This window comes from Protomyctophum bolini (assembly GCF_963924005.1).
Source record: "Protomyctophum bolini genome assembly, chromosome: 8".
Lineage (NCBI taxonomy): Eukaryota > Metazoa > Chordata > Actinopteri > Myctophiformes > Myctophidae > Protomyctophum > Protomyctophum bolini.
The window spans coordinates 9709772-9732860 of record NC_137869.1 but is presented as its reverse complement, the minus strand read 5'-3'; the positions used below and the strand labels follow the sequence as shown (position 1 = coordinate 9732860).

General features: G+C 44.1%; 1 protein-coding gene across 1 annotated transcript in view; it reads right to left on the bottom strand.

Annotated features, from left to right (window-relative positions):
• Positions 1–23089, bottom strand: part of LOC308320426 (phosphatidylinositol 4,5-bisphosphate 3-kinase catalytic subunit alpha isoform-like) — a 46115-nt gene that overhangs the window by 1415 nt on the left and 21611 nt on the right. The window contains exons 12-24 of the mRNA XM_080770818.1: positions 22789–22941; positions 22403–22537; positions 16587–16714; positions 16227–16308; positions 15110–15274; positions 13351–13454; positions 10618–10789; positions 8668–8774; positions 4850–4971; positions 4666–4744; positions 3995–4165; positions 1689–1806; positions 533–684 (exon numbers count right to left, since the gene is read on the bottom strand). Coding sequence (XP_080626944.1) covers positions 533–684; positions 1689–1806; positions 3995–4165; positions 4666–4744; positions 4850–4971; positions 8668–8774; positions 10618–10789; positions 13351–13454; positions 15110–15274; positions 16227–16308; positions 16587–16714; positions 22403–22537; positions 22789–22941 — 1688 coding nt within the window. The remainder of the gene's footprint in view (positions 1–532; positions 685–1688; positions 1807–3994; positions 4166–4665; positions 4745–4849; positions 4972–8667; positions 8775–10617; positions 10790–13350; positions 13455–15109; positions 15275–16226; positions 16309–16586; positions 16715–22402; positions 22538–22788; positions 22942–23089) is intronic.

The following is a 23089-nucleotide window of genomic DNA, read 5'->3' as shown; positions in this document are numbered from 1 at the left end:
CAACAGTCTCTCTCTCTCTCTCTCTCTCTCAAAAATAACGAGCGACCCTTGATACAATAATAATCAGTGTGTTGCGTGCCCTGGCCGTGCTGTAGATAATAAAGTACAAATAAAAACGAGATGATCACCGTGCCAGCATAGAAGGGGAGGCGCAGCGGGTGGGGAAAAAAGACAGTAAACATACGGTATATGCCCGCCCCTATCCAACCAGCAGCCTCAAAGCTACTGCGGAATGAAATGATGGGATTTCAAAGTATCGTCTTTCGTCTGTAATGTTTGTATTGTTGAGACAGTCACAATGAATGAACTGCCTATATTTTATGTGTCCAACAGATGGCGTAGTTTCACATGAATTAACATGTATCATGTCTTATATCACATCTCCATGTAAACAATCATTCGGAATGACCATTTCCCATGTAAACTGTACTTCCGAAGTATTTTATTCTGAAGTATTTATTCGGAATGATCAGCCAGCATGCAAACGTGGCCATTGTTATAATAGTTCCATTCGGAGAATAATGAACAGTACCTCTCAAACTCTCTGGTCTTGGTGCACTCTTGGGTGCCCTTGCTGATGACAATGAGGAAGTCTTGTGTTAACACGAAGGGAACTCTCTCTCTCTTGTAGCCAAACTTCTTCTTCTTGTGGTCCAGAAAATGACCAAAGTCTATATGGAACAACTGGAGGAGAGGAGGAGAATGAGAAGCCATACTCACTACATTTTTGTAATCTTCCTTTTTTTTCATCATTTGAACCCATTCTGGGCGGGAACCCCTTTTGGTGTTTTAAGCATTACGTTATACTTTAGCTATTTTTTAAAAATCTTGAAAATGAGGCACAAATCATTGAATATATTCTTTCAGAGCGAACGTTTTTAACTCAAATCTTTGCTTCTGGTGGGGTTCCTGGAATAACATGTTCAGATGGGGGTCGGTGGCCAATTACATATAATTTTTGGGGTCCTTGACATGAAATATGTAGCACCACTGATACAGAAACATGAGGTATTTCAGAAAACTGTCAGAATTTAGAGGACATTTTTCTAATTTCGACGTCAGGTCTAAATGGGTTAATCTATAGTATGGTGCAAATGACCCATGTATAGAATAATGACAAGAATGAAGACCATTATTCCAAAGACTGCGACATTAATGGATAACTTAACTTATGATGTGCCTCTTTACTGCAGGGAATTCGGCTCAAAAGTTAGCTGTTTGGTGGAATGACAGGGTGCCAATTTGCTAGAAATGTTGCTAAATGACATTCACAGTATAACTGCAAAGAATAATGTCTACACTTCCAACTTTTCCATTTATGGACATAGTCCCGCCATCACTTTCAGTAAACAGTCATTCCAGCTAAAAGCTATCTCTTGATCCTGCATTCTATCACAGGTTCAAATGCTACTGTATACACTGAATAATACCTACACTAGGTGAATTTCTGGACGGGAACCCCTTTAGGTGTTTTAACTAAGCATTATGTTATACTTTAGCTATTGAAAAATAGCAGTTCTACAAGCTCATAGCTCATAGCGCCGCCACTGAGTGATAAAAATGCGGCACAAATCTTTGAATACCGTATAATATATTCTTTTCAGAAGACTTTTTATTTATTTCGACGTCAGGCCTAAATGGGTTAACATCACAGAAGCGTTTGTAAAAGTAAAGAGAAGAGAACAAACCTGTCCATCATCCTTGACCATGATGTTACTGTTGTGTCTGTCTCCTATGCCCAAGATAAATGTAGCTACACAGTAGCCAGCGCATGACCTTGTAAACAGATCGACAGCCATGTCGTACCTGCACAAACACACACACACACACACACACACACACACACACACACACACACACACACACACACACACACACACACACGGATATGCTCTCACACTGGCACAGTAATGGATGCTCACACTGGCACAGTAATGGACTCTCACACTGGCACAGTAATGGACTCTCTCACTGGCACAGTAATGGATACTCTCACACTGGCACAGTAATGGACTCTCTCACACTGGCACAGTAATGGATGCTCTCACACTGGCACAGTAATGGACTCTCACACTGGCACAGTAATGGACTCTCTCACACTGGCACAGTAATGGACTCTCACACACTGGCACAGTAATGGACTCTCACACTGGCACAGTAATGGACTCTCTCACACTGGCACAGTAATGGACTCTATCACTGGCACAGTAATGGATACTCTCACACTGGCACAGTAATGGACTCTCACACTGGCACAGTAATGGACTCTCACACTGGCACAGTAATGGACTCTCACACTGGCACAGTAATGGACTCTCACACACTGGCACAGTAATGGATGCTCTCACACTGGCACAGTATTGGACTCTCACACTGGCACAGTATTGGACTCTCACACTGGCACAGTAATGGATGCTCACACTGGCACAGTAATGGACTCTCACACTGGCACAGTAATGGACTCTCTCACTGGCACAGTAATGGATACTCTCACACTGGCACAGTAATGGACTCTCTCACACTGGCACAGTAATGGATGCTCTCACACTGGCACAGTAATGGACTCTCACACTGGCACAGTAATGGACTCTCTCACACTGGCACAGTAATGGACTCTCACACACTGGCACAGTAATGGACTCTCACACTGGCACAGTAATGGACTCTCTCACACTGGCACAGTAATGGACTCTATCACTGGCACAGTAATGGATACTCTCACACTGGCACAGTAATGGACTCTCACACTGGCACAGTAATGGACTCTCACACTGGCACAGTAATGGACTCTCACACTGGCACAGTAATGGACTCTCACACACTGGCACAGTAATGGATGCTCTCACACTGGCACAGTATTGGACTCTCACACTGGCACAGTATTGGACTCTCACACTGGCACAGTAATGGACTCTCACACTGGCACAGTAATGGATACTCTCACACTGGCACAGTAATGGACTCTCACACTGGCACAGTAATGGATACTCTCACACTGGCACAGTAATGGACTCTCTCACACTGGCACAGTAATGGATACTCTCACACTGGCACAGTAATGGACTCTCACACTGGCACAGTAATGGATACTCTCACACTGGCACAGTAATGGACTTCAGAGAAGCAGACGGCTGCTAAAATAATTTAAAGATGGAGTGCCACGATTGTTTTCCACCCTAAAACATGATCATCAGGTAGGAGGAAGAACTTGTTCCAAAAAGTGTACAGTATTGGTTAAAATCATGTTTTTATGTGGGCACGCCCACCAGCTCATTAAGTATGCCTGGTTTGCCTGGTGGGTGGTGATGGGTGGTGATCCACCTGAACTGAAGTCGCACCCACAGCTGTAGTTGCATGATAAAGGGGGAGGGGTTAGGGGAGGGGCTGATAGTGTGATGTCACTATATTACTGTTTATTTCATTGGCCCGTTAGACTGTCAAGGGTTCAGCCTCCTGGAAGAATACAAAGTTAATACACCATTGCACATAAAAATGACTCCAGGGTGTCTAATGAAGTACTGTCACCTCATAAACACATGAAAAACTGGAAAAATACAATTTAACCGCATTGATAGCAAAGCGGACTACAGGTAACGTTCAGTGTTAGGTAATATTCCTGCAGGAGATAAATAACCTTAATGATATGATATGCTTGTGATTTGTAATGAGTTCTTATTTTTTACAGTTCAACTTAGGGCTGGGGCAATTCACTTAATCAACTAAATCAATTAGTTTAAACTTGACCCTGATTTATACGTTGTTGTACAATTGTGGCATACGAAAATACAAAAAATAGACGATCAATAAGCCTACATTTGTTGCAGAACTTATAGATTGACATTTATAATAGTAATAATTAATAAACCATAATTGAGGAAGAGCTTTGAAATGATCATGCTATTGATTTTAAGTCACATCGCCCAGCCCTGGTTCAACTTAATACCATATAAAACAGAGATGCTCTAAAAGACAACACGAAACACCAAAAACTCACATCTCTCCTTTGTTCTTGTCTTTGAGCCACTGGTGCAACGTGTTGGAGTTGAACTGCAGCGCCCCCTTGAGGCCACCTTTGCACTGGATCTGCATGATGGTGTGGGAGCTTCGGACTACCTCGATGAGACCCACGCAGTCTCCAAGGGACAGACAGCCGTAAGGAAGCATCCTATATGGACACACGTTAACCCAGGGACAGACAGACAGACAGCCGTAAGGCAGCATCCTACGTGCCCAGCGTCAGTTGGAACCAGTAAAGTGGTGTGCCCAGCTATTTGCAGCTTCAGAGCCCTTTTCAAGGTGACACAGTGACTCCATCTTGTTGTGCAGATAGCATAGCATCTAACGGAAACATTCGCCGACCACCCGAGGTAAGAATTCTTCTACAGAGACTAGCGACGGGACCGCGATGGGCTGTCAAACACACTGATTTTGATTAGAATCTAAAGTGATTTAAAGATTCAGCGATATCAGCGTTAGGAGATGACCTACATTTTCCCTTTATTGTCAATGGCATTAATTTTAATGTTTGTGTTGTGGACATTTTGTGGGGTACAAAAGCTGGGCCCCTCAAAAATCACACCTGTGTGAAGTGAGGGGCGCTATTATCATCGTACATCATCATGACATAACAAGTGGATTTGCTCGTACACATACAGTATGACGTACCGTAGGTCCAGGCCTTGGTTCTGCCAGATGTTCTCCATGATTCTGATGATCTGCAGAGTCAGCATATCCTGACGCAGGTCTATAACGCACACACACACACACACACACAGCTTATTTTATGTGTGTGAGGGGTCGGTTGTATGTGTGTCATGTGAATGTGTGTGTGTGTGTGTGCGTGCGTTACCGTCTCCATTCTTGAAGATGATCTCGTTGTTCTGAAACAGCATCTCAGACATGATGTCATCGTTCTCCCAGTTCAGCCACAGTGGACGCTTGGCCGACGACATGATCCTACATTCATCTAACCTACACACACACGCGCGCACACGCACACGCACACACACACACACACACACACACACACACACACACACGCGCGCACACACGCACACGCACACACACACACACACACACACAGCTGTGAAAAGAGGGGCCTAGAACTAGTTTTTAAAAACTAGTAAGCTAGTCAACTAGTAAAAATGACTAGAAGAGAATGCCCTAAATGACTAGACCTGAATGCCCTAGGCCACAGTAGCGTAGCGTTTGTCAGTCTCGAGGGACCATGATGGCACAAGCGCACTTGGATCAGATCAGGTGTTGCTGAGGGAGCAGTGCTGTGTGTGGCTGTGCGGTCCAGTTCGCTGTGCGGTCCAGTTCGACCAGGGACCCGTCTTTCTGGCAGCAATTGCACTTGAACGCGCTGCCGTCGCCTGCTGGCCGACAGTGTGTGCTCGATCGATTCGGCAAACAGCTCCCAAAATAACTGTATAAAATATAGTTCACTTATTGAGCGGCCCTTCACTCACTTAACACTTCAGTCAGTATAAATTACTTATTGAGCGGCCCTCTCTCCCTCACTCACTGAACACTTCAGTCAGTATAGTTTACTTATTGAGCGGCCCTCTCTCCCTCACTCACTGAACACTTCAGTCAGTATAGTTTACTTATTGAGCGAACCCTCACTCACTAAAACACTTCAGTCGGTATAGTTTACTTATTGAGCGAACCCTCACTCACTAAACACTTCAGTCGGTATAGTTTACTTATTGAGCGAACCCTCACTCACTAAACACTTCAGTCAGTATAGTTTACTTATTGAGCGAACCCTCACTCACTGAACACTTCAGTCAGTATAGTTTACTTATTGAGCGAACCCTCACTCACTGAACACTTCAGTCGGTATAGTTTACTTATTGAGCGAACCCTCACTCACTGAACACTTCAGTCGGTATAGTTTACTTATTGAGCGGCCCTCTCTCCCTCACTCACTGAACACTTCAGTCGGTATAGTTTACTTATTGAGCGGCCCTCTCTCCCTCACTCACTGAACACTTCAGTCAGTATAGTTTACTTATTGAGCGGCCCTCTCTCCCTCACTCACTAAACACTTCAGTCGGTATAGTTTACTTATTGAGCGGCCCTCTCTCCCTCACTCACTGAACACTTCAGTCAGTATAGTTTACTTATTGAGCGGCCCTCTCTCCCTCACTCACTAAACACTTCAGTCGGTATAGTTTACTTATTGAGCGGCCCTCTCTCCCTCACTCACTAAACACTTCAGTCGGTATAGTTTACTTATTGAGCGGCCCTCTCTCCCTCACTCACTGAACACTTCAGTCAGTATAGTTTACTTATTGAGCGGCCCTCTCTCCCTCACTCACTGAACACTTCAGTCAGTATAGTTTACTTATTGAGCGGCCCTCTCTCCCTCACTCACTGAACACTTCAGTCAGTATAGTTTACTTATTGAGCGGCCCTCTCTCCCTCACTCACTGAACACTTCAGTCGGTATAGTTTACTTATTGAGCGGCCCTCTCTCCCTCACTCACTGAACACTTCAGTCGGTATAGTTGGTGACTCAGCTCAGCTCTGCTCTGGGGATTTACGACCAATGGCACGAATGCATCCACATGCCCTTCCTGACTCTCTCACTGAACAACTGACAGGGGTGGCTTTACCCACAGTGACAGAAGCATGGATTAAAGTCTCAGTCATCACGACCATATGAGATCAGTCGTGTAGATCCGCCAAAAATAAAAGGGTGCGTACTGTTGTTTAGATCGCTGTGGCTCGTTACGACATGGCCGTACAGTTCGTACATCAATCATCAAACGTGTTGATCTGATGGTATAAACGGATTGTAACACCCAGTCCCATTCAGGACGCCCCCTGCCATGCAGAGTCCAAGGCACTTTGGATTAATAACAACATCATATCCTGTGTTTGTAAAACATACTGTTTCTCCCTCCAACATTTCCTCATATTTCTAGTTTATTGAAATAATGTCATCATGGCCATCTTCCCAGTGCACAGCCTATACTGCAGGCCTCGTTGACAAGACACTTTGAAGCCCTTGCTACAGAAATGATGGATTATTTATATGGAGAAACCTGGTCATTTTAACATGCATCTCAATGGGTGAGAACTGAAGCACAGTACAGCTCTGGTCTGGCAGGGTGGAGTGGAGTGGGTGGGGATTAGCCAAGGGTACCATTGTCTGTCATACACTGGACCGGAGTTGGCTCTGCTGCACTTGGAAGTTGGAACCGCCTTTTTCCAGCGTCCACACGCCAAAGCTCTTTGCCACAAATAGCAGAGTGGTGTTAAGACGCAGTTTGTTTTTGTCCTCCAAATAAACCCCATGGAAAACATATTGATAACAAAGAATCACTTAACACATTTTGACCTGAAAGCTATGTTTCTATGTCAGTCGTTCTTCGATTTTTCAAAAATAGCAGACCTACAAGCTTGTAGATCTGCTATTTTTCAATAGCTAAAGCATAACATGATGCTAACACCAAAAGGGGTTCCCGCCCCAAAATGGGTTAATGCACACAGCAAGCAGCTGTAGTTTGAGGAGCCAACACCATGATAGTATCAGTGATCCTAATTACATCATTCCCCCCAAATAGAATGTTTTGTTTTGTATTTATCACCTCAGCTCACCCTTGCAGTACCTTTGCACCCCAGTAGGGGGCACAGCCAACACATTGTGAAACGCTGTACTACAGTGTAATACAGATATTAAGTTGTAATTGGTCAAACTAGCAATAAAATACATCTTTCAAAAAACCCTAATGGCGTCAGGTTTTTATAGAACGACAATAGCGTAATTATTATTATTAGTAGGAACTAGGAAGCTTCTCTTGTGTTGTTTCACACAAGGATGTTTTAACCACACATAAGGCAGACATAATCCCAACATTTTGGGCTTGATTCCCACAAAGTGGGACCCGGAAATGCCCCCAGGGGTCTTTGAGGAGGTTTGAGGAGGTACCTCAGTGCCTCAGTCAGTTAGTTTAACAATTTACAATTTAGGCATTTATATATATCTACATAATAAGTTACATTTAGCCTTTGCCCACACCTGTCAAGGTCATAGAGGCTAGTACACCTTTAACTCATTTTGGGGCGGGAACACCTTATGGTGTTAGCATTATGCAATGCTTTTTAGCTATTGGAAAATAGCAGATCTACAAGCTCATGATAGCTCACCACCGAGTGGCGAGCTACGAGCTTGTAGGTCTGCTATTTTTTGAAAAATCGAAGAACGACTGACATAGAAACATAGCTTTTTCAGAAAACTGTCAGGATGTAGAAGACATTTTTAGAATCTGATCTCAGGTCAAAATGGAAAACTGTCAGGATGTAGAAGACATTTTTAGAATCTGATCTCAGGTCAAAATGGGTTAACCATCTTAACCCTATTTTATACTCTATAAGCTCACAACGTGTGAGCTTATAGATAGGGGGGGGGGTACCACTGGAAGAGATGACAGAAAGAGGACAGAATGCTACTGACAGAAAGAGGACAGAATGCTACTGACAGAAAGAGGACAGAATGCTACTGACAGAAAGAGGACAGAATGCTACTGACAGAAAGAGGACAGAATGCTACTGACAGAAAGAGGACAGAATGCTACTGACAGAAAGAGGACAGAATGCTACTGACAGAAAGAGGACAAAATGCTACTGACAGAAAGAGGACAGAATGCTACTGACCGCAGGCTTCCTAGTTGATGGGCGGGGTTGAGAGGAGACGTGAAGTTCTGCAGAGCGTCCATGTAGTCTGGCCTCTTCATCTGGTCCACCAGGAACTTCATCTGGACCTACACGCACGCGCACGCACACACACGCGCACACACACACACACACACACACACACACACACACACACACACACACACACACACACACACACACACACACACACACACACACACACACACACACACACACACACACACACACACACACACACACACACACACACACACACACACACACACACACACACACACACACACACACACACACACACACACACACACACACACACACACACACACACACACACAGTATGGATACACATGTATGTGAATGACAGCAGTATACACAAACTGTGTGTACACAACAACCAGATTCACTGGGCACTTATAAGCGACTTAATCTGAAATAATCAAGAAACTTTTCTTCTTCAACGAATCAACACGAAAAGGTCCTATATATATATATATATATATATATATATATATATATATATATATACGTACATGACATTACTTGACACTGTTTTATAATTTACTGTATACAATGGTGCTGTATTTTTATTTTAATAATATCCGATCTGCTGTAGATCTGCTTGTAGATCTGCTAATTTATCGTAAACGAGGCAAATGTTTGAAATAATCGTGATAATCAGTTATAATTCTTTTTTTTTTTTCTTACATTTTTATCCCACAATTTTGTAACCCAGTTTTCTTTTCACCCAGTGCCAATTATCTAATGTAATCCTAGGCGCTACACTTCCTCTGCCAACCTGGAGGGGCAGCGGACTGACCTCATGCCTCCTTCTATGCATGAGGAGTCCAAGCTGCTTCTTTTCACCTGACAGTTATAATTCTTATCGCCCAGTCCTACCAGAAACTCCTCTCAAATGTATTTAGAGTTTTTCTTTTTTTTCTCCTTCAAAACTTGAGAAATTTGAACCGGCACAATACTACAGTACGCATGCATGTGTGCCTCCTGCGCAGACATAATGCACAGGACAGGGCTTGAGAAAGCCCGGAGGGGCGAAACGTTGTTGTATTAGGTTGAAATAAAAAAGACGGGGAGCAGAATGATATCGTGTGCGGACATTCCACTTTTTCTTTTCTATTTTTTCTTCAGGACAGGAGCATAGCCATTAGATACAGCACAGTGTGTGAAAAGGTTAAATCATGGATTATGCATCTCTTAGACCTTAGATTGTGAATTAAGGCCCTGGCACACTGCAAGCACCGTTGACGCTGCATGGTGTTCCTGACATGCAGGGCAACGTGCCCACATTGGAAGCTTGTTTTGTATTGAGCCTCTGTACCTGCCGTACGTATTGTCGCGCGCGTGTGTGAAAGGTTAGATCATGAATTATGCATCTTAGACCTTAAGATTGTGAATTAAGGCCCTGGCACACTGCAACTGCAAGCACCGTTGGCGCTGCATGGTGTCCCTGACATGCAGGGCAACGTGCCCACATTGGAAGCTTGTTTTGTACATGTATTGATTCGTATTGAGCCTCTGTATACCTGCCGTACGTATTGTCGCGCGCGTGTGTAAGGTAGGGCATTCACTTCTAGTCATTTTTACTAGTTGACTAGTTTAGTAGTTGCCTAGTTTACTAGTCGACTAGTTGTTTAACTACCTATTATGTAAAAAAATATATATATTTTTTGGAAATAAATATTTGTACATTTAAAAAACATTCAGAAACGGTGTACATTGGTGACTATAACTATAATCGACCTGATCTTGAGGCCTACAAAATCTAAACAAAATAATAATAATCTTATCAACTAATCAACTAGTACCAACAAGGTCGACTAGTAAACTAGTCAACTAGTTGCTTAATGCCCTAGTAGTGTAAAGGTGCGCATGCGCGTCAGTGTCCAGTCGTCCACTCTCCCTTATTATTACCTTCTGCGTTTCGTCCTTCTTCTCCTGCTTGAGGATGTCGGTGAGGTTGATGAGCTTCTCCATGGCCTCCACCTGTCTGCTCAGGTGTTTGAGGTACATGCCGCACGCCCTGCAGTACGCCTCCAGCAGCAGGCCGAAGCGCTGGCTCACTGTCTTGTTGTGCATCTCCGATCTGGGAAAGGAGGGGAACTAAACCGTTTAGTTGTGAACGTTTTGTAGCAAAGGCTTCAATGTCTTATATGGACGGGAACCCCTTTACTTTACTTGAGGCAGCCGTGGCCGAACGGTTTGCGGAGCGGTCTTGATATCGGAAGGTCGCTAGTTCGTATCCCCGGACCGGCACGTTACAATTGCCACCGCTGAAGTGCCCTTGGACAAGGCATTGAACCTCTACCATGAAATGTTCTATGAGCTTAGTCCAGCTACCCTGGGTAAACATTACTTGTATCTTATATGAGGGGAACCCCTTTACTTGTATCTTATATGAGGGGAACCCTTTTACTTGTATCTTATATGGAGGGGAACCCCTTTACTTGTATCTTATATGAGGGGAACCCCTTTACTTGTATCTTATATGGAGGGGAACCCCTTTACTTGTATCTTATATGGAGGGGAACCCCTTTACTTGTATCTTATATGAGGGGAACCCCTTTACTTGTATCTTATATGAGGGGAACCCCTTTACTTGTATCTTATATGGAGGGGAACCCCTTTACTTGTATCTTATATGGAGGGGAACCCCTTTACTTGTATCTTATATGGAGGGGAACCCCTTTACTTGTATCTTATATGAGGGGAACCCCTTTACTTGTATCTTATATGAGGGGAACCCCTTTACTTGTATCTTATATGGAGGGGAACCCCTTTACTTGTATCTTATATGGAGGGGAACCCCTTTACTTGTATCTTATATGAGGGGAACCCCTTTACTTGTATCTTATATGGAGGGGAACCCCTTTACTTGTATCTTATATGAGGGGAACCCCTTTACTTGTATCTTATATGGAGGGGAACCCCTTTACTTGTATATTATATGAGGGGAACCCCTTTACTTGTATCTTATATGGAGGGGAACCCCTTTACTTGTATCTTATATGGAGGGGAACCCCTTTACTTGTATCTTATATGGAGGGGAACCACTTTACTTGTATATTATATGAGGGGAACCCCTTTACTTGTATCTTATATGGAGGGGAACCCCTTTACTTGTATCTTATATGGAGGGGAACCCCTTTACTTGCATCTTATATGGAGGGGAACCCCTTTACTTGTATATTATATGAGGGGAACCCCTTTACTTGTATCTTATATGGAGGGGAACCCCTTTACTTGTATCTTATATGGAGGGGAACCCCTTTACTTGTATCTTATATGGAGGGGAACCCCTTTACTTGTATCTTATATGAGGGGAACCCTTTTACTTGTATCTTATATGAGGGGAACCCCTTTACTTGTATCTTATATGGAGGGGAACCCCTTTACTTGTATCTTATATGAGGGGAACCCCTTTACTTGTATCTTATATGGAGGGGAACCCCTTTACTTGTATCTTATATGAGGGGAACCCCTTTACTTGTATATTATATGAGGGGAACCCCTTTACTTGTATCTTATATGGAGGGGAACCCCTTTACTTGTATCTTATATGAGGGGAACCCCTTTACTTGTATCTTATATGGAGGGGAACCCCTTTACTTGTATCTTATATGGAGGGGAACCCCTTTACTTGTATCTTATATGAGGGGAACCCCTTTACTTGTATCTTATATGGAGGGGAACCCCTTTACTTGTATCTTATATGGAGGGGAACCCCTTTACTTGTATATTATATGGAGGGGAACCCCTTTACTTGTATCTTATATGGAGGGGAACCCCTTTACTTGTATCTTATATGGAGGGGAACCCCTTTACTTGTATCTTATATGGAGGGGAACCCCTTTACTTGTATCTTATATGGAGGGGAACCCCTTTACTTGTATATTATATGAGGGGAACCCCTTTACTTGTATCTTATATGGAGGGGAACCCCTTTACTTGTATCTTATATGAGGGGAACCCCTTTACTTGTATCTTATATGAGGGGAACCCCTTTACTTGTATCTTATATGAGGGGAACCCCTTTACTTGTATCTTATATGAGGGGAACCCCTTTACTTGTATCTTATATGAGGGGAACCCCTTTACTTGTATCTTATATGAGGGGAACCCCTTTACTTGTACGTTTTGTGGTAAAAGCTTTGCTCAAACATTCCTTTTTTCCAGCCTTGCCCCCCCCCCCCCCTTTTCTTCCCTTCTTTTTTCTTGGAAAAACGACACGATGGGAACTATGGACAAAAACTAATTTCACCCACTTAGTTTTACATGTAAAACTGTGATGTGACAATAATGCCGATTCTGATGGAGAGAGAGAGAGAGAGAGAGTCAGCATGGGCACACTTGAGCCGACAGCCGCGGACAGAAGAAGCTGTGTTTGACGTCATTTCCTGAGTTTTTAGACAGCTGGTGGACGGAAAGGAAGCTCCACCCCCGCGGGCTGACTGCCACGACGGACCGATTCCCGGAAACGCTCTCCTCCGCGGCAGTCAGCCGCGGGGGGGGTGGAGCTTCTTTTCCGTCCACCAGCTGTCTAAAAACTGGGAATTGACGTAAAACACAGCTTCTTCTGTCCGCGGCTGTCGGCTCAAGTGTGCCCATGCATGCTGACACCTGCACACATGTCAGCCACGAACTCACTTCAGATGCCAAAAGAAGAAGTGTCCTATCCTTTGATTGGTTAAGGCTTTCTTCAGCAGGAAGCGGACGAGAGGATTGTCAAGGTACTGCTCGTACTTTAACACCTATAGGAGACGAGAGGAGAGAGAGAGAGACATTTAACACCTATAGGAGACGAGAGGAGAGAGAGAGAGAGACATTTAACACCTATAGGAGACGAGAGGAGAGAGAGACATTTAACACCTATAGGAGACGAGAGGAGAGAGAGAGAGACATTTAACACCTATAGGAGACGAGAGGAGAGAGAGACATTTAACACCTATAGGAGACGAGAGGAGAGAGAGACATTTAACACCTATAGGAGACGAGAGGAGAGAGAGACATTTAACACCTATAGGAGACGAGAGGAGAGAGAGACATTTAACACCTATAGGAGACGAGAGGAGAGAGAGAGAGAGACATTTAACACCTATAGGAGACGAGAGGAGAGAGAGACATTTAACACCTATAGGAGACGAGAGGAGAGAGAGAGAGAGACATTTAACACCTATAGGAGACGAGAGGAGAGAGAGAGACATTTAACACCTATAGGAGACGAGAGGAGAGAGAGAGAGACATTTAACACCTATAGGAGACGAGAGGAGAGAGAGAGAGACATTTAACACCTATAAGAGACGAGAGGAGAGAGAGAGAGACATTTAACACCTATAGGAGACGAGAGGAGAGAGAGACATTTAACACCTATAGGAGACGAGAGGAGAGAGAGAGAGAGACATTTAACACCTATAGGAGACGAGAGGAGAGAGAGAGACATTTAACACCTATAGGAGACGAGAGGAGAGAGAGACATTTAACACCTATAGGAGACGAGAGGAGAGAGAGAGACATTTAACACCTATAGGAGACGAGAGGAGAGAGAGACATTTAACACCTATAGGAGACGAGAGGAGAGAGAGACATTTAACACAAGTCCCATTTGGTTTCATTTTACGCTCTCAAGAGTTCAATTATTGTTAAACATTTGCATTACTTAAAGATGGAGTGCCACAATTTTTCTTTGTATTTGTTAAAATATCGTTTTTATGTGGACATTAAGTATGCCTGGTTTGCCTGGTGGGTGGTGATCCACCTGAACTGAAGCCGCACCCACAGCTGTAGTTGTATGATAAAGGGGGAGGGGCTAGGGGAGGGGCTGATAGTGTGATGTCACTATATTACTGTTTATTTCATTGCCCCGTTTGACTGTCAAGGGTTCAGCCTCCAGGAAGAAACCCTAAATACAAAGTTAATACACCATTGCACATAAAAACGACTCCAGGGTGTCTAATGAAGTACTGTCACCTCATAGACACAACTGGAAAAATTATTGTTATTTTCAACGTTTGCCTGTTATCTCTCCTAATGGTAACGACATCAATACAGCATGGAATTGGGGACAAAATCTTATCCAACGATAACAAAATATTCTTTAGTTTTGGGTCTGAGAGTCTAAATCTCATCAAATGGTGGTCCGTGGCTCAAAAGCTGAATAAATAATGGACCTTGACATGAAAAAGGTCCTACCTGCACCACTGAACACAGTCCTACCTGCACCAGCTGAATGAGGTACTGAACCACTGAACACAGTCCTACCTGCACCAGCTGAATGAACCACTGAACACAGTCCTACCTGCACCAGCTGAATGAACCACTGAACACAGTCCTACCTGCACCAGCTGAATGAACCACTGAACACAGTCCTACCTGCACCAGCTGAATGAACCACTGAACACAGTCCTACCTGCACCAGCTGAATGAGGTACTGGGACAGTTTGTCGTCAGTCAGGAACTTGTCGAGGCAGCGCACGGCGAAGTGTCTGACCACGGGATCTGGGTAGTTACAGTCCAGCAGCTCCATGGCCTGCTCAGGGCGGATGGACGGCCACTCCTTCAGCAGGCAGTACATCTAAAGGGGAGAACAACACTAGTTCATTCACTATCAGAACATCTGAGGAAGAACAACACTAGTTCATTCACTATCAGAACATCTGATGGAGAACAACACTATTTTAGCTGTGACGTGAGCGCCCCCTCCTGAGATACTTCCGGGTCCTGCTTTTGTGTCGCTTTTGTGTCCCCATAGACTTATACTGTGACGCTCCGTCGGACTAAATCTGAGACGAAAACACTTCTCAACAAGTCTCATTTTACCGCTTTCCTCGCAACAACAAAGCTGCGCTGCTCTCCCAAATCTGGTTGTGACAGGCCATCTGCCTCACATGGAATACTATCGCCATTTTATTTTATTGTGTTAACTAAATCCTCATTAATGCAAACTAGATTCAACATACTCAAGCCTGCACACATTCTAAATATGCCCCCGAAATATTTTACCGAGCAAATGGACCACCTTCAATAATACTGATAATAATAGTCTTTATTGTCTCCACATCATATATTTTTGTTGTCATGGACACTTGTACAAAACATTAATAATTCTACTCGAGTTGGAAGCATTAAGACCCATTTTAACCATCAATGGCTTCCTTTCTGAAAAATAACGTCATTGTAAAAAGATTCACGCGTTTAGATATTCTATTTACAATGAGATGCGGACGGGAGCTGGTGCTACTTGGACCCAGACGTAACGTAGCACTACAAAATGACGTCAGACTTAAATACTGAATTCGTTTGATTTATTTCACATTCACTTGGTTTAAGACCTGAGGCCTGGTTCTACAAATGGCTTCTAAACAAGCAGGCCTCACAAAAAAACAAAAACAGCAGAGATTCATAATTACGTGTGTGCGTGTGTGTGTGTGTGTGTGTGTGTGTGTGTGTGTGTGTGTGTGTGTGTGTGTGTGTGTGTGTGTGTGCGTGTGTGTGTGCGAGTTGAGATAGCGTTGTTGTACTTGTACCTGTGCTACTTCGTCTCTGGAGTTCCACTTGACGGCCAGCAGAATCTTAGAAAGGACCTCAGGTACGTTCATACAATACTGTCTGGTACAGAGAAGACATTCAACATGTACAACTCATGTTAAACACAATATCCCAAAGTGGATATCTTTCTGTCTTCATATCCCACTTTCCAATTAAGATCCATGTGGTTCCCAAACTTTTTAGCCCGGGACCCAAACTAGCAGATTTCCTTTTTTTCACTATACTTCTCAAACATTTGTTTTCTAGTCATTTTTTTGAGAAAAAAAAAGTCGACGTCAGGCCTAAACGGGTAAAAGGGCAATTTGACATGCTACAATAATAACATCACTGTGTTATACCTGTGTCTCCAGAGGAAGTCCTTCTCCTGCTCGGTGATTTCAGACAGCGGGTCTCTGTTACTCAGCTGTCTCAGCTGGTCTACGTCAGCCTCGGTCAGCGCTGCATGGTCCTTGGCCACACGGTTACTCTGGAATACATTAGGGACAAAACAACTGAAACACGCTGATGCATTATTAACCACACCTGATGCAATATAATAGACACGTCACTCACACTCCGCTGGCATGTGGGGCCCTAGTATCCCCCCCCCCCCCCTGAGACACAGACTGAGTAGAAAGAAATCGTGCCATTTTATCATGATTATTAGTGAGGACCTATTTACCTATTATATGAAGATGGGTTGAAAGTGGTGAAGTGGTCCTTTAATTTAGATTTTAAGTGCAGCAACAGTGAAAACTAAATAAATTCTTTAAAAATAAGATTACACACTGTACTGGCGGAATCCCTGTATTACAAAACCTCAGCTAATATTATGCATCTTCCCTCTGCCATAACAATAGCCCCTTACAGGCGCTGTGAGCTTGTGCTATTTCTGGCTAACGTTACCCTCAGAAAAGGGACACTACTGATCAAGTGGTTAATGTAAAGACCCCCTGTTGAAGACCCCTTTGGCCTATTGTATATCACACTGGGTCCACCGTGTCCTTGAAAAGGTTAAGAATCACGGCTTTAGAGCAAACACTCGCGATCCATTAGGCACCATTTACTGTTAGCGCTCCTGTTACCAGCCCAGGTCCTCCAGTTACAGAAAAACGTATAACTTAATACACTGTATTGAGTTAACGTCGTAAATAAATAAACGCTGCGTGGGACAGTTGTCAGTCGTGTCACCCCATCATCAACATCATCACCATCATCATGATCACACCGTGTCTGATAGATATCCGACCTCGTGCCACACGCTGAAACAACATAAATTGTGATCGGATATTGTGTCGGCCATTGTCCCACTGCCAGCCAGATGCCACCACATTTTCCTTCATTACACCATGTCGATGTAACCACACACCGATTGAAAAAAAAAGAAAAGCATCAATATTTGATCGGATTGTCTCAACCGGTGGTTTTTACACGGTATGGTCTCAGTTCAACCAGTTCATTCTCTATCCCAGTGGTTCTCAAACCTTTTCATGTCAAGGACCCCCAGATTGAACTCATTAGCCCACGGACCCCCCCCCCCCCCCCCCCCCCCCATTTAGAAAATATACGCCAAGGAGTGCAGTGATTTTCAACCATTTTCATTTCAAGGACCGCCAGTTTGACCTGCATTAAGCTACTGAGTACTATGGACCTCTGGGATCCCAATGTGTAAAATCACTGTTGATTTAACTCTGAGAGTGTACAAATGGAACATAAATGGACCCACTGGGTCAGTTTGGTTCCATGTGTACACTCTCAGAGTCATTCAGCTGGGGGCCCCCCATGAACTCTCTCAAGGACCCCTAGGGGTCTCTGGACCCCACTGCTCTATTGCATTGATTATCAACAGGGGACCGCACAGGATTAGTAGTGTTTTTTATGCTCAAAATGGGACCATGTTTGGGACCTTATAAACATTAGTCCGTGCTCACGCTAAGGAAATTAGTCGTCCGCGCGTTAGTACACAGACTAGAGCAGTGGTAACCAACCTTTTCAAGCCCAAGAGCCCATTTTATTCCCAATTGTAAGCCAAGATCTACCACTAAAACGTGTTAGAAAAAACACTTGTTTTTTTGCTATTTCTGACAGGCTCAATGCATGTGCACACATCCACACAAAGACTAAAGCTTAAATTAGAATAAATACTTATAGTAAGTTATATTATCAATGTCAAATAATATTAAGACAAATGTATTAGAAATAAAAAATATTAGGACAGAAATACAAATAAACTTCTTTGTTGAGTTTTTTTTTAATAAAACAAAATGCAAAGGACATTAATTGCTTTTACAGCACAATATTTTGTTTCTCATTTCAATGAATATTCACATTGGCAGATGTTCAAATGAAATAGGCATAACATGACCATATATATATTTCACAGATATGGTGACATACTCTCAGGGTCAGCCCACCTTTAATGAGACTGCTGTGACTGCACTTTATCTGCAAGCGTTTTGAAATCTGGTTCATATTTAGTGATTGCCAGTCTGAGGGTGTCATTAAGATGTGAGTCAGTCATACGAGTTCATAGCGTCCCAGACACGTTGAATACTAAACTTATTTGTAAAGTTCGAACGCCAACTTTTAACCAAACGTGGGAGAAAACACTGTGCACGGCTGCACGCACAAATAAAGAGTGCACTCGCGCACACACATGACGGATTATTATCGATCAAAACAATTCTTAGCGTCGCTTAAAAGCATGTGTTGCACAGCATGAATGATAAGTAATCACCGACCTGGCTGGATAAATATCAGTGGTCCATATCCATTGTGTGACCTGCTTAACGGTAGGCAGCCGAGTAAGTTACCAGCTTAGTAAATTAATAGTCTACTGTAGCTGTGTGTCAGATGTTCTGTCTGAAGTAGTCAAAGCCAAGGAGAATGTTACAATTTAATTCACAATCGAGCATCTTGCCCTGCATCGAATATTCCATGATAGAACAGCAGGATAAAAACGGATAGTCTGTCTATCATGCATGCATCCATGAGCTAAGCGTCAAGCCCTGTCTAGGACCTACTTCCTTCAAAACTGTGGCCTTCTTGTTCCAATAGTTAGAATCTTCAACTCTCACTGTGTCATGTTTTGACAGCGGCACTAAACATTTTGACACTTTGTCATAGTGATATTCATGCTGTGCAACACATGCTTTTAAGCGACGCTAAGGATTGTTTTGATCGATAATAATCCGTCATGTGCGTGCGCGAGTGCACTCTTTATTTGTGCGTGCAGCCGTGCACAGTGTTTCTCCCACGTTTGGTTAAAAGTTGGCGTTCGAACTTTACAAATAGGTTTAGTATTCAACGTGTCGGGGACGCCATCATGCTGCGTTCACTCTGACGCTGTGTGCTGCCTGCGGCTGCGAGGGAACAACAGACACACAGGACACAGCAGCACATGAGCACAGAGTGCTAAAAGGGGGGCGGGCCGAGGGCGGTGCGGTGGAAGCAAGGGGAACAGATCTTCAAGCTAAAATGCATCGAGCCTCTACACGTTGTTAGCTTGTAGATCTGCTCTTTTTTGCGAACGACATTCTGCTGTGATGTCTGGCTGCCCGTCAGTCTGACACTTCGGGATCGACTTGAAAGGTTCCCGCGAGCTACCGGTAGCTCGCGAACCCCTGGTTGGTTACCCCTGGACTAGAGTGAGGCTAGACTACAGATATGGAGGGCTATCACTTCCGGGGTCAGTCGCGCTGAGCTTGTATATCTGCTATTTTTCAACAGCTGAAGTTTTAAATAATGGTTAAAGTGGTTAAACGCTGTGTACAGTGAAACGGTATTAACCCATTTTGGGGCGGGAACCACTTTTAGTGTTAGCATTACGTTATGCTTTAGCTATTGAAAAATAGCAGATCTACAAGCTCGAGCTTGTAGGTCTGCTATTTTTGAAAAATCGAAGAACGACTGACATAGAAACATAGCTTTTTCAGAAAACTGTCAGGATTTAGAAGACAATTTTAGAATCTGATCTCAGGTCAAAACGGTATTAAACGTGCATCCGCGGCCTAAAGCCGTATCAAAACATCGATCCCTTGACATTATAAAACTCTATAAAGACGCACCACTGGCACCAACGTTACAAAGGGGCCGGGGAGATGGCTCAAGCTCTTTTTCCTAATTAGTGGAGTAGTGAAAGTTCATTCATAATGAGATGCTGTCCAATTAGTGAAGTAGCGAAGGCCCATCCATAATGAAATACTGTCTACTGCAGTATGTGTCCAAGTGTCCCTGAGGAAGAGATTTAACCCCTAACCCAGGGGTTCTCAACCCGTGGGTCGCGACCCCTCGGGGGGGTCGCCAAATTATTTTGGGTGGTACCCAAATTATTATAATATGTGACCAAATCTGACTGAGGGAATTATTTTGGGGGGTACCCAAATTATTATAATATGTGACCAAATCTGACAACATTTTTCGCCACGTGATCAAGATGTATCCGTCAGATTTTCCACTGCAATCGGCTTTCAACATTTGTGGGGGTGCATGTTTAGCACAAATGCCAAATCGTGAACGCTTTGGCATTTGTGCAAAACATGCACAAATACAAAAATCCCCGGCCAATACCACCAGTGCAGTAGTCAGCTATTTAGCCGGCTGCCGGCTCTTGTGGAACTCCCTGGTGCATCTTCTAACTATAAATGAACTATAAATGAACTCCCTGGTGCATCTTCTAACTATAAATGAACTATAAATGAACTCCCTGGTGCATCTTATAACTATAAATGCCTCTGTCTCTGTCTCTGTCTCTGTCTGTGTACGTGTGTGTAATGCACGTAACTCAAGAACCGTTTGACCCACCGACTTCACATTCGACACAAGCGATCCACACCCCCGCAGGGAGTGCAGTGCCTGGTATAGAGTCGGTCGGACCCACAGTTCTCCAGAACCACCACAAAAGGCTCTGGTCAGGCTCTGCCAGTGCAGGGCCTAATGAGGCCAACTCCTTTCAAATGGGCCACCTGGGCCAGGCTCTGCCAGTGTGGACCTAATGAGGCCAACTCCTTTCACCTGTGCAATTTCCAAACTCTGCCTCAGCCAAATGAGGCCCAACCAATCAGGCTCTGCCAGTGGGCCGAAGTACACTTAATTGTCACAGTCAGTTTGCCCATTTCTCACAGCACTCTTCACACACAGCCACAGAGATCTCACAGTTTCTTACCAACTGTTGACAAGTGGGTATTTACAGCTAGCAATGTACCTGTCCAAAACATAAAGAAGGATAGAGACTGAAGCCCAAAATGTGGAAGTGCAAACGCGGTCAATGTTAAACCCCAGCTGCACAGGGTTTCCCCGTCATAACTCCACGGGTCCGCCTGCAGTCCCTCCTCTTACCACTAGGGCCGAGCGACCTCAACGTTGGAGAGCATCACTGGGGCCTTGGTCCAAAAGGGGGAGGAGCTTGAAGCCAGGCCTCTTGAAATGGTAATTGAGACCACAGAGAGCACTTAGAGCATTTTACCAGTTCATTACCTAACGTAATCCATAGGGTCTGTCACTTTGCCTGTAAGTAAACTGATTTGGTGGCACCGGGTCACCTGACAAGAGACACTGCTGCGTCGGATCAGTTCCCCGGAGCTGACCCAGTTAGCGCGCTCTGTTCGCCTCACCTTGCCCAGCGGTCAAGAACGCGGTCAAAAAGGAACTCCAACGCCACCATCAGAGCATGGTGGAGAAGATGGCCAGACAGAAAGAGGGGGAGGGACTGTGTTGCTGCCCTATGCGCCAGCCTGGCGTAATGGGATGAGTGAGCGACTGAGTTGACCCATTAAGACCTGGAACGCATCTGGGTCACCTTAATTTAAACTTTAGCTATTAAAGAATAGTAGATATACAAGCTCATAGTGCAAAACCGACTGCCGCACTATGATCTATAATCTATTTTTGAAAAATCGTGAAAATGTGTGCAAATCTTTGAATAGAATATATTCAAATAATATATTATATTCTTTCACAGCAAATGTTTTACTCAACTCTTTGCTTCTGGAGGATCCTGGAACAACACATTTTCAGATGGGGGTCGGCGGCCAATTACATATCGTTCTGGGTCTCCTTGACATGGAAAGGTTTGAGAACCACTGGTTTGTCAGAGAACTGTTAGGATTTAGAAGATTCCTCAGCAGGCTACAGAAGTTAGAGGCTGGACAAAAAGTGCTCAGCGGTGGTTATTTACCTGTCCAGAGAGGTTGAAGTTGAATCCCAGCTCCCTAGAGATGGTCCAGTTAGCGTGGTCCTCCACGGTGGTCATGTCTGGGTATTTCACTGGGCTGCTGAAGTGGTCAAACTCCAACTCCAAACACGGGGTTTCCTACAACAACAAAAAAACATGGAGATAAAAAAATGGCAAAGAGTCTCACTTTATTATTTTGCTCTGTTTGTTTAGCTCTTCAAAATGTTTGTTTGTTTTTATCCAAGGATAATCTAATCTAAAATAATATAATATAATAATGTGCTTAGAAGAGACAACCATCAGTTTATTATAACTGAACTCTGTGAATATTTAAACTTACTAGGTTCTAAAACAACAACATGGTACATGAACTTGTGAGCGAGTAGTACCTTATTGGGGTTTGATCCTGTGACGCCGATGGCATTGAGCAAGTCTTCAAGGCCGTGGGGAACCGGCCATAAATTGAGGGCCATCTTGTGTGCAACCAGGGTGTGGGTGTAGTCAAACAGGTTGACGTTCCCCCAGGCCAGGGGACAGTGCTCCTGTAGAGAGGAGAGGATGGGAGAGGGGTCAAACAGGATGACGTTCCCCCAGGCCAGGGGACAGTGCTCCTGTGGGGAGGAGAGGATGGGAGAGGGGTCAAACAGGATGACGTTCCCCCAGGCCAGGGGACAGTGCTCCTGTGGGGAG